Source organism: Neophocaena asiaeorientalis, unplaced genomic scaffold (assembly GCF_003031525.2).
Source record: "Neophocaena asiaeorientalis asiaeorientalis breed wild unplaced genomic scaffold, Neophocaena_asiaeorientalis_V1.1 scaffold184, whole genome shotgun sequence".
NCBI classification, from domain to species: domain Eukaryota; kingdom Metazoa; phylum Chordata; class Mammalia; order Artiodactyla; family Phocoenidae; genus Neophocaena; species Neophocaena asiaeorientalis.
Genome location: NW_020185325.1, coordinates 7,587,449 through 7,603,949, shown reverse-complemented (window position 1 = coordinate 7,603,949; position 16,501 = coordinate 7,587,449). Strand labels below are relative to the sequence as shown.

The window sequence follows — 16,501 nt, the reverse complement described above, 5'->3', positions numbered from 1 at the left end:
TGAGAGTAAGGTATTATTAACCTGTTTTATTGATAATCACCTCATAATGGATTATCTAAAGAGATTAACTTTGACCTATTCTACAGCTGGAGGTAGCTCTAAAGGAGCTACTGTGAAAACTGAAATAAGGAAGAAGGTAGAGAGGTGATTTTAGGGGCACCTACTCTGAATGATAGCTATAATTTGGTGATTCAGTATAATTAAATTATTTCATTGTAAAAGCACACCTACTTTAGGAAAAGACCAATGGGTAATGAAAGGGGGAAAACCAGCACAATAGGTTAATTCAAAAGAACCTATTTCCTTAATAGAATCTACTACCACCATGGTGAGTGTACAAGTAAATATTTGACATTTTTGAGTCTTACCTCCTCCCTCCAAGTTTAACAACTCAACTTTAAAGGATTTTTCCAATTCAGGAATAGAATTATCAGTGATGTTAACAGAAATGTACTTAAATCTTTCTCCTGGTTGAAATTCTAAGGTACCAGCAACACTCTGAAATATAAATAAAAGATTTATCCATTAGATTATAATTATTCTGTATGTGAATGTGTAAAATGAGAATGTTTACTATATCCCAAATTGTTGTAAATACTGAAACAGATGAAGTAAAATATAAAATTGAAAACATTGAAGTGGATATGAATAGTGTTCAATATGAATTCTAAACAAATATCCTCAAACTAAATAAAGCAGATGGATTTTTATCTCTCTTATTTTCCTATTCATCAAAAAAAACCTGTTAAGGCAAATGAGAAATCTGAATAGGTGACATCCACAAATTCCTAAAGAATTAAGTCAACAAGATGCATGGAATTCTTTTGATTAAGTATATTGAGAACTATTTGGTTTATGTCATTGAGTAATTTAAATACTCACTGCATAATAATAATGGTATTTTCATTCCAAAAATTTCCCCTAGCAATAATAAATATCAATCCACTGGGCATTAATCTTTCCTTGATTAAATCACAATTGCAATTCGCGATACAAATCTCCCATCAGAAAAGTTCATAGCTACTAGAAAAGTAGTTTTTTAAAGCCTTAAGGCCCTTTTTCTCCCACTACCTAATATAAGCATTTTCCACTCAAGTCATGAGAATAAATAAAGATGTTTAAATTTTTTCTAGGGTTAGCTTTCGTGAACAAGTATATTTCATCCTGCAGAGCAATTAATGATCCTAAAGTTAAACTGAGGAACCCAAGTACCACCCAAGTATGCACTTAATCACTCACTTACTAATTTTTTTCAATATTTTCAAACACATAGCATGTGCGTTGCACCCTTTTAGATGCTTGGGATTCAAAAACAGCCAAATCATATCTGTATCTCCACAAAAACATTCCCTAAGGAGTATCAAGCACAGGATAGAAAACAATTGCTATAAAAGACATACAGCAGCTCAAGAAAAAAAAGTAATTAACCTTGCCTACAGTGCAGTCATCAAAGGAGTAATTCTACAAATCTTAACAGCAGAAACAACATTTGACTGTCTTAGGAAACCATATTATTTGACCTTAGCAATATCTTACACAATTGGCCACTCCCTCTCTCTCTGGTATTCCGTGATACCACATTTCTTATTTTTCCTACCTCTTTAGCTCATCTTTGTGTTCTTTGAATTTTAACATTCTCCTAGGACCTGAAAAAACTATTTTTCATCAGATTCCCTCTAGACCCTATCTCTAGACAAGGCTACCATATTCTAGGCTTTTAATGTCATGTATATGTTCCCAACTTCCAAATTTCAACAGGCAAAACTTATTTCATTGCACTTCGCCTTATTTCACCTTGCAGATGTTGTATTTTTTACAAATTAAAGGTTTTAGCGACCCTGCGTAGAGCAAGTTTATTGGTTCCATGTTTTCTAACAGCATTCCCTCACTTCTTATCTCTGTGTCATATTTTGGTAATTCTCACAATATTTCAAACTTTTTCCTAATTGTTATATTTGTTAATGGTGATCTGTGATCAGTGATCTTTGATGTTACTATCGTAATTGTTTTGGGGCACAGGGAATTACACCCATATAAGACAGCTAATTTAATAATTGTGTGTGCTCTCTGACTGCTCCACTGACTAGCCATTCCCCCATCTCTCTGCCTCTTCTGGGGCCTCCTATTCCCTTAGATACAACAATATTGAAATTAGGCTGATCAGTAACCCTACAATGACCTCTAAGTGTTCAAGTGAAAGGAAGAGTCACATGTCTCTCACTTTAAATCAAAAGCTAGAAATAATTATTAAGCTTCGTGAGAAAGGCATGTCAAAAGCGAAGACAGGCCAAAACCTACACCTCTTGAGTCAAACAGTTAGCTAAGTTTTAAATGCAATGGAAAAGTTCTTGAAGGAAATTAAAAGTCTACTCCAGTGAACTCATGAATGATAAGAAAACAAAACAGCCTATTGATGATATGGAGAAAGTTTTAGTAGTTATATAGAAAATCAAACCAGCCACAACATTCCCTTAAGCCAAAGCCTAATCCACAGCAAGGCCCTAACTCTCTTCAGTTCCATAAAGGCTGAGAGAGGGAAGGAAGCTGCAGAAGAAAAGTTTTAAGCTAGCAGAGGTTAGTTCATAAGGTTGATGGGAAGATGCCATCTCTATAACACATAAGTACAAGATGAAACAGCAAGTGCTGATGTAGAAGCTTCAGCAAGTTATCCAGGAGATCTAGCTAAGATAATGAATGAAGGCGGCTACACTAAACAAGAGACTTTCAATGTAGTTAAAACAGTGTTATATTGGAAGAAAATGCCATCTAGGACTTTCATAACTAGACAGGAGAATTCAATGGCAGGATTCAAAGCCTCAAAAGACAGGCTAACTTTCTTATCAGGGGCTAATAATGCAGTTGGTGACTGTAAGTTGAAGCCAATGCTCATTTACCATTCCAAAAACCCTAGGGCCCTTAAGAATTATGCTAAATCTACTATACCTGTGCTCTGTAAGTGGAACAACAAAGCCTAGATGACAGCACATCTATTGACAACATGGTTTACTAATTATTTAAGCCTACTGTGGAGACCTACTTCTCAGGAGAAAATATTTCTTTCAAAATATTACTGCTCATTGACAATGCACCTGGTCACAAGAGCTCTAATGGAGATGTACAATGAGATTCATGTTGTTTTCATCCCTGCTAACACAACATCCATTCTGCAACCCATGGCTTGAAAATTCTCAGAAACATCTCCAAGGGTATTAGCTTTCTGACAGTCATGAAGGATACATACATAGATTTTTTGTTTGTTTCATTTTGTTTTAGTTATTAAAGAAAATGATAATCCAACTGGAGATTGGGGATGGCCATATATGACAAACCCACAGCTAATAACATACTTAATGGTGAAAAGCTGAAAGCATTTCTTCTAAGATCAGGAACAAGACAAGGATACCCACTCTCACCACTTTAATTCAACATAGTATTGGAAGTCCTAGACACAGCAGTCAGACAAGAAAAAAATAAAAGGAATCTGAATTGGAAAGGAAGAAGTAAAACTATCACTGTTTGCAGACAACATGATACTATACATAGAAAATCCTAAAGAGACCACCAGAAAACTACTAGAGCTCATCGATAAATCTGGTAAAGTTTCAGGATACAAAATTAATATACAGAAATCTGTTGCATTTCTATACACTAACAACAAAGTATCAGAGAAATTAAGGAAACAGTCACATTTACAATCGTGTCAAAAAGAATAAAATATCTAGGACTAAACCCACCTAAGGAAGTAAAAGACTTGTACTCCGAAAACATACGATGATGATGAAAGAAACTGAAGACAACACAAACAGATGGAAAGATATACTGTGTTCTTAAATTGGAAGAATCAGTATTGCTGAAATGACCAAACTACCCAAGGCAATCTACAGATTCAATGCAATCTCTATCAAAATATTAATGTCATTTTTTTAAAGATTTTTTTTGATGTGGACCATTTTTTTAGAGTCTTTATTGAATTTGTTACAATATTGCTTCTGTTTTATGTTTTGGTTTTTTGGCCACGAGGCATGTGGGATCTTAGCTCCCCAACCAGGGATCAACCTGCACCCCTTGCATTGGAAGGTGAAGTTTTAACCACTGGATTGCCAGGGAAGTCCCTTAATGTCATTTTTCACAGAACTAGAACAAATAATTTTAAAATTTGTATGAAACACAAAAGACTGAATAGCCAAAACAATCTTGAGGACAGAGCTGGAGGAATCAAACTCCCTGACTTCATAGTACACTACAAAGCTACAGTAATTAAAACAGTATGGTACTGGCACAAAAACAGACACTTAGACCAATGGAAGCAAAAGCAAACAAATGGGGGCTTCCCTGGCGGCGCAGTGGTTGAGAGTCCACCTGCCGATGCAGGGTACACGGGTATGTGCCCCGGTCCAGGAAGATCCCACATGCCACGGAGCGGCTGGGCCCATGAGCCATGGACGCTGAGCCTGCGTGTCCGGAGCCTGTGCTCCGCAACGGGAGACGCCACAGCAGTGAGAGGTCCGTGTACCGCAAAAAAAAAAAAAGTAAACAAATGGAACCTAATTAAACTTCAAAGCTTTTGCACAGCAAAGGAAACCATCGACAGAATGTAAAGACAATCTACTGAATGGAAGAAAATATTGGCAAATGATATGACCAACAAGGGATTAATATCCAACATATATAAACAGTTCATACAACTCAACATGAAAAAAAAAAAACAAATAAAAAATGGGCAGAAGAACTGAATAGACATTTCTCCAAAGAGGAAATGTAGATGGACAACAGACACATGAAAAGATGCTCAACACAGCTAATCATCAGGGAAATGCAAATCAAAACCACAATGAGATATCATCTCACACCTGGCAAAATGGCTATCATCAAAAAGAGCACAAATAACAAATGCTGGCAAGGATGTGGAGAAAAGGGAATCCTCATACACTGTTGGTGGGAATGTAAATAGGTGCAGCCACAGTGGAAAACAGTATGGAGGTTTCTCTAAAAACTAAAAATATAACTACCATATGACCCAGCAATTCCATTCTTGAGTATATATATCCAAAATAAACCCAAAACACTAATTTGAAAAGATACATGCACCCCAACGTTCACAGCAGCATTATTTATAATTGCCAAGATATGAAAGCAACCTAAGTGTCCATCAACAGATGAATGGATAAAGAAGATATGGCATATATATATATATATACACACACACAATGGAATATCACTCAGCCATTAAAAGGATGAAATTTTGCCATCTGTAGCAACACGGATGGACTTAGAGGGCATTATGCTAAGTGAAATAAGTCAGACAGAGAAGGATATTACCTATGTGTGGAATCTAAACAATACAACAAACTAGTAAATATAAGAAAAAGGGGGCTTCCCTGGTGGTACAGTGGTTGAGAGTCCGCCTGCCGATGCAGGGGACACGGGTTCGTGCCCCGGTCCGGGAAGATCCCACATGCCGTGGAGAGGCTGGGCCCGTGATCCATGGCCGCTGAGCCTGCGCATCCGGAGCCTGTGCTCCACAACAGGAGAGGCCACAACAGTGAAAGGCCCGCGTACCGCAAATAAATAAATAAATAAATAGGGTTGAGGGAGTGGGAGGTACTGTGGGGTGTAAGATAGGCTCAAGGATGTACTGTACAACATGTAGAATATAGCCAATATTTTATAATAACTGTAAATGGAACATAACCTTTAAAAATCGTATAAAATTTTTTTTAATTTTTTTTTTTGCGGTACACGGGCCTCTCACTGTTGTGGCCTCTCCCGTTGTAGAGCACAGGCTCCGGATGCGCAGGCTCAGCGGCCATGGCTCACGGGCCTAGCCACTCCGCGACATGTGGGATCTTCCCAGACCGGGGCACGAACCCATGTCCCCTGCATCGGCAGGCATATTCTCAACCACTGCGCCACCAGGGAAGCCCTAATTTTTTTAATGAATAAAGGACCTGAATAAACATTTCTCAAAAGAAGACGTAAAAATGGGCTACAGCTATATGAAAAGGTGCAAATCATCACTAATCATCATGGAAATGCAAATCTAAAGCACAATGAGATATCACCTCACACCTGTTAGAATGGATACTGTTAAAAAGACAAGAGATAACAAGTATTGGAAATGATGTGGAGAAAAGGAAATGCTTGTACACTGTTGGTAGGAATGCAAATTCATATAGCAATTATAGAAAACGGCATAGAGGGTCCACAAAAACTTAAAAATAGAGCCGTCATATGATCTAGTAATTCCACTCCTGGATATATATCCAAAGGAAATGAATTCACTATGTTGAAGAGATATCTGCATTCCCATGTTCATTGAAGCATTATTCACAGTAGCCAAGATATGAAAACAACCTAAATGTCTTTCAGCAGATGAATGAAGAAAATTAGATAGTAGATAGAACAGAATATTATTCAGCCTTAAAAAAAAAAAAAAAGGAAATCCTGTCATATGCAACAACAGGGATGAACCTGAAAAACACCATGCTAAGTAAAATAAGCCAGACACAGAAGGACAAATACTTCATGATCTCACTAATACATGGAACCTAAAACAGTCAAACTCATAGAAGCAGAAACTAGACTAGAAGGGTGCTTGACAGGAACTGGAAGAAGGGGAAAATAAGAAGTTATCAAAGGATGCAAAGTTTCAGTTATGCAAGGTAAGTTCTGGAGCAATACTATATTGTACACTTGAAATATGCTAAGAGAGTAGATTTTAAGCATCTTGAAGGAAAGAGAGAAAGGAAAGGAAGGAAGGAAAGAAGGAAGGGAGGGAAAGAAAATTATATCTATGTGAGGTGATGGATATGTTAATTAGCTTATTGTGGTAATCATTTCACAATGTATATGTGTATCAAAATATTAAGTTGTAAATCTTAAATATATATAATTTTTATTTGTCAATTATACCTCAATAAAGCTAAAAAAAAATTTTAAAAGACCATCAATATAAGGACTAAAGTATTTCTTTAACAGAACACAGAGAAGACAATACTAAGCCGAGCTGAGATGCCCTATGAAGTATACTACATACCAAACTAAAGAAATAAATGTCAGGGCAAGAGAAATATAACTTGCCCAATAGAAGCATTTGAGAAAGAAGAAATCATCTTCTTGCAGTTAGCAAAGAAAACTCTGCTAACTGCAATACAGGCAAAATTAATTGAATTCAATTAGCCAAGTTTTCTGGGGTTTGGGAGAAAAAGTATGTACAAATTACTGAAGACTACACCCTTGTACAGGTCTTATTAGGAATAAGAGGAAAATCAAGAAAACTAATATTAAATTTAAAGAAAAAGATTCTTTGGGAAAACAAATGAAGGATATAAAATACTTCCTGAGAAGTATAGCTGAGAAGAAACTATGAGCATTCACTTAATATGAGTATTGGTGATAATGCGACTAGGCAACAGTTATTGAGGGTTACTATATATGTTCCACGTACTATACGTGACACTTAAAATGCTGCCATCTATCCTCAGAGTGGCCCGGCCCAGCAGATATTATCTCTCCCTTACAAATAAGGAAACTGAGGTCAGGAAAGACTGAGTCTCCCAAGGCTACATATTTAGAAGGTCAATTTAAACCCAGTTCTGCCCAGTTTCAAATTCCAGGTTTTTTGTTTTGTTTTGTTTTGTTTTGTTTTGTTTTGCCAGTACCACACTGGTTCTCATTTGGGGAAAAAAAAAATTAAAATTGAAATGACATAGACATATAATATTTTTACAATTTTGGTGTTGTTCAATGGACACAGACAAAAGGATTTAAAATGTGTAAGAAACATAATTTTAAATATATATGATTAAAACCTATAACTTAAAATAAATAATACAAATGAAGCCTACGACAAATATAAGGTACAAGAGAAATCAATATGACAGCTATTTAAGTGTCAGGCTTTAGTGGACTGAAATACTTTAATTCACAGAAATTTAAAGGCTAAAAAGCCATCAATGCTTCTTTTCCTTGTTTAGTAAGTTCCAGGTACAGTACCAAGTCCCTTCAAAACCCCCAAGAGGACTGTGTCTGTTTTATGAGCATAAATACTGCTTCAAAAGGATTAAGTGATTTACCTGGTAGTCCTCAGGACTGAATGCCGTCAGTGATACTGTTCTATATTCCGCCATAACCGTCCCCAGGAGCCCTTGAGCACGGACGACCAGCAACCTAACTTCTCCGTCTTCCTCCTGCACGGTGATGTGTGGAACACTGTTTGCGGGCAGGGTCATTGTGTCCTCAGGCTGGGGAGGCAGCCCAGTGGAGAACTGTAGCAAGCCTGGCAGATACAAAGAGAAGCAGGGCATTCTTGCCCCAATTATCTGTGGAAGAATCTCTTATTCACCTGAAACAATCTTACACAATTATTTTGATCACCAGGATAAAATTCAGAGGGCTCTCATTTAGAAAAGACTTGAGTGAAGATTTGACTAACACGCTTTTGACAGAATATGTTAGTAAGTTTTCAGGATGTTAAAAATTAAAATGCTAATTGTCCTTGTCTCTACTCAAAGAAAGCATTTTTAATGGAAGCATCAATAAAAAGAATAGTGATGGAGTTTTAAAATATTATTATCAAATATTTACTCATATTTGACTCTCTAGAATTCATCCTTAAATTTATAGAACAAAATTAATGGCACCCTAAAGGATTTGCAACACGCTTTTTTGAAAATTTAAGTATGAAAATCAGAGTTGAAGAACTTCCCAGGTTTCCTTCACAGATCCTTTATTGGACGGTCTTGCTTTATTCCTACAAAATAACTATTACTTTTCAATGCAGAAAACAGTCTCAACTTATTATGACAGACATCTGTGATAGTTTCCCAATTAAGAAAATTATCACTTTTCAGCATAAGACAAAAAGAAACTAATATAAACAGACAGTGATAACACTACTTCTTGAAGTTAAATAAAATTTAAATTACAAAGTATTCCAATTAGGTGTTAACATACCACAGTAGGACAATTTTCAAAATTAAAAAAAATCTGATTACCGTGAATAAAAATATTTTTTTCATTTAAAATAATCCTGCATTTAAAAATACTTTTCAAAATATATTATTAAACTTTAGAAATCGATCCTTATATGTTTTTCACAAGCACTGTCCCTCAAAATGGCAGCTTAGAAGTTCCAAGAGCTTGGAAGTTAGAGCATCCGAAGGAGTTCTACTTCAATCATTTGCAGAAGTCCCTTAAACCCTTAGCGAGATCAAGTACACCCAGAGAAGAGAGGATTATTCTTGCAAAAGGGCTTGGTTACCATATGGATGATCACTAGCTTTGATGGTGATATCCGTTGTTTGCTTTTCAGGGTCTATGCTTGCACCACTGGTGGGAGTTGAACCTAGTTTCCCGTCTCCAGGAACCGCAGAAACCAATGTCACACGGAAATACTCATTAAGCTCTGGAATATCATCATCAAGGACATAAATATTCAGGACCTATAAATATAAAAATCCAAAGGCATTAAGCAATGAGGCATGTAGAAATTATTTGCCACTTATCAGAAGAAAATAAAGCAAAGTTACTTTTTAACGTGACAGATTTCTACACAAACTTAGACATAAAAATAGAGAGCGAGAAAGAAAGTGATATGAGAAATTAATTCTTTAATCAATAATGGGTGCTGAAGAGTAATACTTTCTGTATAAAAATATCCTAGTCATGTATTAATATCATACCATATATTATACATTGATATATCAATACAGTATCATATATTCTTTGTACCAAAGACAGTGGTATTACCAACCTCACGTATAGAGTTCCTGGTTAAGGAACTGCACGTTATCTGACAGAATGTGGTAAGGCAATAGGAAAGGACAATGTAGCCATGTCTAGTTCTGGCCTAAGGAAAGCCTGACATACCTAGCAGCTGCATGCTAGAAAACAGATCTACAATAAATGCTAGAAAACAGATCCACAATGAGCCCTATAAGTCTGGCATACACAAACTGCTCAAAAAACATTAGGAAAGGAAGTAGCAATAACTCAGCCATGCTTTACAATATATAAGTCAAAATTTTGAAGTGAAAAAAACCATTCCTCCTTCTTTTATTAACTGAACAAGCATGTTTTGACATCTACAATGTGCCAGGGCTAGAAATGGCCCCAGTCGCTAAGAGACTCACTGTCTTCTGTAGGAGAGAGATCTGTGGAAAAACATTTAAAATGCAATGCAAAAATGTCATAATAGAGTTATGTACAAAGCAAACTGAGAACAAAACAATCAACTCTATCTGGTAAAGGTTTTACAACATACAAGTCTGAAGCAAGTCTTAATGAATTAGTTGTAGTTATGAGTAATAATGAGGAAGGGCATTCCAAGTAAAAGAAACAACAGCATGAAAGAATAAGACATCTGGGTAATTACAATTAGACCACTAAGGCTGGAGTGGGAGAGAAGTCTGGACAGATAAACAGGAGTCAAGGTCATAGGGACCGTTCATGCTATCATTAAAAAAATGAACTTCATTCCATAGACAGTAAAGGAAAATGGAAGAATCATAAGCAGGGGACTGACAAAATGAGAATTCCATTTGAGAATCAATACCATGGCAGAATGTAAACAGAGTGGACAGAGCAAGAAAGGACGCAAGGTGCTGAGTCAGGAGGTGAATGACCAGAATTAATGAGGTACTGAACTAATTCAGTGACAATGGAGATGAGAAAAAATGGATGGATTTTAATTTGTTCTGGAAATAGAAGACCGAGGCCTTAAAGACTCAGCATAGGGAGTGAGGGACAAGAAGGAATGATGTATGATTTCCTGGTTTCTTCCAGAAAGGAGGGTGACAACAGTCTGAAAACAAACTGTAACTCCAAATGCAATCTCCAAAACACTAGTCATTAGGCCTAAAAGTGTTTGAAGAACTTTTTTTTAATGTAGACCCAAGACAGAATCTGAATTTGGTTTTAATGTTCATTTTAATCAAAATTTTAATTAATAAAGTAATACATGGCATGGCCAATGTGCTCAAAGTATAAAAATGACACTTCTACCCAAATCTTGTCATTATTTTTGAACTAAAGGGAACAATAGCAGTCTGAAGATTTAAAATATCTTGCCCCTAGAAAGTAAGCTGACAAATGTTGCTATGAAAGCAATACCAAAACATCAAGATGTACATTAAAAATGAAGCAATTAATACTTTTAAAGTATTGAAGCATACCAAAGTACTCGCTCAATTCAATTAGTGAAATGAAGAGTTTGAAGACCCTATCAAGGTATAAATGTATCTCACATGGTGACTCAGTACACAAAACAGTATTTACCTTTACTATATGTTATACACTCTGCTATTTTCTATTCTCTTTTGAAAATCTTCCTCATAACTCACTAAATTGATTTCATAACTAATGGGCCATTTAAAAACACTTGAAAAACACATTTCCAGTATATATTCCTGTACTGCAGCAAAACACACACACACACACACACACACACACTCACACACACACCCTTCCCAGACTGTCTTGGCGCTAGGTTTCTAGATGTGATTTAAATGTACTCCCCAGACATCTGAAAGGCAATAGCAAAGTGGAGGTCACCTGACTGCTATCTGTGCTGGAAAGCATAGTCACGGAGCATCAGCAGACACGTCGGTATCCAGTCTCTGGCTTAGTAAGACTGAGAAGCTAGTGTAGATTCAGCAAGGCACAGCGTTACAAACCAACCCCAGTATTCAATGTTATTGTTGCTTTAAAGGTCAATTAGTTTTTAAAGAAATTTTTAAATGACAGAAGAAAATATTTTAAATAAATCTTGACAGGAGCGTATACGACTATTTTCCTGACCAAACTTTTATTAACTCTTAGCTCTTCCAAACTATACATGAATACTCTTTATAAAACAGTGGTTCCCAGCTATATTTTTATTTCATAGAGGGTAAATTTTCCAGGGGAAAATTTTGAGGATCAACTCTGTTTTCCAAGTGGGAACATTAAAAAGTTATCACATATCATCACTGTTACTTGATAAAAGGAATAGCAATTTAAATCCAAAAAAGAAGTGAAAAAGACAGGATCAGAATAAATTATAGTCCTTTAAATGGAATAATTTCAGCCTTACGAAAACTTACTCGTTGTCCTAATTTTCCTCATTTTACCAAAGACCAGTAAAACATTTATCATGGCTCTTATTTACAGACTGCTAGTGGGAACTTCTGTTGTAAGTTATTTGTTTCTTTCTTACCCCAAATTATAGAGATTTGATCACTCTTCTTTAGCTTGAACTCTTTAAATTTTAAGAATATTTTAAATTTTTCCTAATTTTATCTTTTTCATCCAATCAACTCCTAAGTCCCTTAGAAATGTCTTCAAAGATATTTGCAAGTCTTAAGTTATTTTATATTTATCCCTGATGACCTATAAACTATTTACATTTCTAAGGAAAAATTATACTGATATGAATATTCCAACATATCAGACATTTTATATTAGAATGTAAAAAAAATTTATATAGGAGAAGGTCTCATCTCAATTTCACTTACAATAAGTGTCACTTATTTCTGGAGCATCTATTCAGAAATCAGACGATTCACGGAAAGCTTCTGATAAAACTGATGATCGCTTGTACTTTCAAAACAAAGAAAAATTACCTATTTTTTCCAAATTTAAAAATAAAATATTACAGTTTTAGGAATTCCTCTTGGCTGACCGCAAGAGTACCATTAAGAATTCTGCAGTTTCTCATTCTATCAGTAATAACCAAAAACCCACAATGATAAATCTTCAAGCTATACCATTTTTATTATATTGAGATTAAAGAACAGATATAACAGACATTATTTAACATCCTTAATTTTTCACTGCAGAAATAAATACAAAAATATTTTATGCCATGATATATAACTAATTGCCTAAATATTCTAAATTGCTTAAAAAGCAGGAAGCTGCAAATAAATTACAGAACAAACAGATCAGGAAAAGCTTTCCAGGAGGCTTTCAAAGAAACAGAGAAGGTAGAGTTTACCTCTGATCTCTGCCAAGGAAGGAATGTGATAGTTCCACTGGCATTAGCAAAATCATCAACAAGGTAATTAACACCATCAGATTCGATCTGTGAGATGGTGTAAAAAACATGCACATAATCCAGAGCTCCTCTGGTTCGCTCCACCACACATGAAATGGTGGATCCCTCCTCTGCAATCTGAAATTGAACATAAGTTCTTTATAAGTATACACCAATTCAAATCAGTGATAAAATTACAAGGCTTTCCTGAAATCCTTTTACCATAAACTTAATTCTATAACTTTCTAACTCTCTAAGGCGGTCTCTACATTCCTCCGCATATATTTTTGATTGCTAAAAAGTATTTACAATCATTGGTTTTTTCCACTCATTCCTTTAAAGGGATAAATAAAAGCAGAAACAATAATAATTAATTAACTACAAATGTAATTCATTCATTGAAACCTCTTGTGTGTCAGCCACTATGCTAGATGTTACAGTTATAAACGATTTTTTTAAAAAAAAGCACAATCCTTTATCTGGGTAAGTCTAAAGAGGAAAACAAGCTCATGATTTTATGATGAGTTCAGCACAAAAAGTAGGGTGTAAAGAGTGGAACATGACATCAGGGAGAACTTTCTAGGCACAGACACAAGAAGTAATCGAGTGGATTTGGTGAAATCATTTTGAGGGTGGTTATTATAAACTATCCAGTGGGGACAGCCTGGAGAAACTCCTGGTGGGGAGACAATAGTCAGGTAAAGGAGGGCACTGATATCATGCTTAATATCTTTTTGCTATTTCTGACATATATACATATGTATACATACACGTGTGCATTTTTCATGTGAAAAGTATTTTTATTTACATAATTTAAGATAATGTTTAGAAATTACATGGAGCAGGAAATTGGAATATCTTTTAGAATAGGTCTTCCTATTCTTAAATTCTCCATCTCTCAATTCTATTTTTATAGTATCTAACATAAAATTCATAGAAAACAGAACTAAAACTGAATAAATAGAGCTCAAAATACAAATCTTAATATATATAGTGTCATTCTCTACTTTTCACATCAATCATAAGCACCTCTGATCAGCATTAAATAGAGCTATTTTGGTGCCAACATCAGAGCTAGAAAGAACAGATTTGAAATTTGTCTGCAAACAGGCAATAGTTAAAACAGTTATCAATGAGCATGGAAGCACCAGGAGTTGTTCCAGTAAATCCTTTGAGTTTCACTGAGCATCAGCATTCCTACTCCAAAATGCAGCAGAAACTCTACTGCCTCATAGCACACAAGATAAAGGACCCCTGGGGCAATATAACTCCTTTGTCTGCTCGTCTGCTAGCCTAAGAAGCCCAAAATGACCCTACGGTTGTTCAAAAGAGCCTTCAGTCTGTCTCTTCATGGAAATGTTCCATCTCCAGGTCCAACCAGAACTTCTAATCCAGTGGAACTTAAAACATGGGAACAGGAAACACAAATTCTGACAGTGGGTCACTGGGGGTGATGGAGTTAAGAGTCTCACTTCTACCTCTTGCTTCCTGAGCTCATGTGATCTAATTACTGGGGGCAAGGAATTAGATATCAGCCATTGGGCACACATGCTGGATCCTGGAGCACAAAACTCCAACACTTCAAGATGTTGTCCCTGAGCTGGCACCTTGGCTGAGTCTTTAACAGGCAATCCCATTGCTGCACTAGGCCAGCTGCTTCAGGTGATGTCGTATAACACACACACACACACACACACACACACACACACAATGGAATATTACTCAGCCATAAAGAAGAATGAAATATTGCCATTTGCAGCAATATGGATGGACCTAGAGATTATCATACTAAGTGAAGGCAGACAGAGAAAAACAAATATTTGCTATCACTTATATGTGGAATTTAAAAAATAATACAAATAAGCTTACTTATAAAACAGAAACAGACTCACAGACATAGAAAACAAACTTATGGTTACCAAAATGGAACGGGGGAGAAGGATAAATTAGGACTTTGGGCTTAACAGATACACACCACTACATGTAAAATAAACAACAAGGATTTACTGTATAGCACAGGAAACTATATTCAATACCTTGTAATAACCTGTAATGGAAAAGAATCTGAAAAAGAACACACATATATATGTGTGTGTGTGTGCATAACTGAATCACTTTGCTGTACACGTGAAACTAACACAACATTTTAAATCAACTATAGTTCAATTTAAAAACTGGTATTTCCAAACAGCTCATGTAACTCAACAACAAAAAAACAACCCAATCAAAAAATGGGCAGAAGACCTTTTCAGACATTTCTCCAAAGAAGGCATACAAATGGCCAGTAGGCACATGAAAAGATGCTCAACATCGCTAATTATTAGAGAAATGAAAATCAAAAGTACAATGAGGTACCAAGTTACACCAGTCAGAATGGCCATCATTAAAAAGTCTACAAATAACAAGTACTGGAGAGGGTGTTGAGAAAAGGGAACCCTCCCACACTATTAGTGGGAATTAGGTTGGTGCAGCCACTACGGAAAACAGTATGGAGGTTCCTCAGAAAACTAAAAATAGAATTACCATATGATCCAGCAATCCCACTCCTGGGCATATACCAGAGAAAACTCTAATTCAATAAGATACATGCAGCCCTATGTTCACTGCAGCACTATTCACAATAGCCAAGATATGGAAACAACCTAAGTGTCCATTGAGAGATGAATGGATAAGGAAGATGTGGTACATATATACAATAGAATACTATTCAGTCATAAAAAGAACAAAATAATGCCATCTGCAGCAACATGGATGCAACTAGGGATTATCATATTAAGTAAGTCAGAAAGAGAAAGACAAATACCATATGATATCACTTATATGTGGGATCTAAAATACAGCACAAATGAACCTATATGCAAAACACAAACAGACTCACAGACAGAGATCAGACTTGTAGTTGCCAATGGGAAGAGGGGGAGGGAGAGGCATGGACTGGGAGTTTGGGGTTAGTAGATGCAAACTATTACATTTAGAATGGATAAACAACAAAGTCCTACAGTATAGCACAGGGAACTATATCCAATCTCCTGGGGTAAACCATAATAGAAAATAATATTAAAAAAGAATGTATATATGTGTATAACTGAGTCACTTTGCTGTAGAGCAGAGACTGGCATAACATTGTAAAAATGTTATGGTATTTAACATATGGCCTGGTATTTTAAGGCCATATACAAATGGTATATTTTAAGGCCATTACAATAAATTATATTTAAAGACTGGATAAGACAATGAGGGAAGTAAGTACAGATAGAAAAGGACCAAGTACAATCAGTTCTGCTGTAACACTGGTTTTGAAATGAAACTGTTCCAATGCAACTGATATATCAGGGAGCACTTTGAACATATTTCACATTTGTTTATGTATAATTTCATCTACAAGAAACATGGTGAACACAGAAAACTGTACCACCTGAAACAAGCCACATGGGAATACACACACACACACACACACACACACACACACACACACACACACACACA

The 16,501-nt window shown here is 35.8% G+C and overlaps 1 protein-coding gene across 1 annotated transcript in view; it reads right to left on the bottom strand.

Annotated features, from left to right (window-relative positions):
* The window catches only part of ADGRV1 (adhesion G protein-coupled receptor V1), a 510,622-nt gene that overhangs the window by 437,850 nt on the left and 56,271 nt on the right, over positions 1-16,501 (bottom strand). Inside the window, exons 22-25 of the mRNA XM_024734350.1 lie at positions 12,977-13,153; positions 9,263-9,443; positions 8,076-8,278; positions 369-498 (exon numbers count right to left, since the gene is read on the bottom strand). Coding sequence (XP_024590118.1) covers positions 369-498; positions 8,076-8,278; positions 9,263-9,443; positions 12,977-13,153 — 691 coding nt within the window. The remainder of the gene's footprint in view (positions 1-368; positions 499-8,075; positions 8,279-9,262; positions 9,444-12,976; positions 13,154-16,501) is intronic.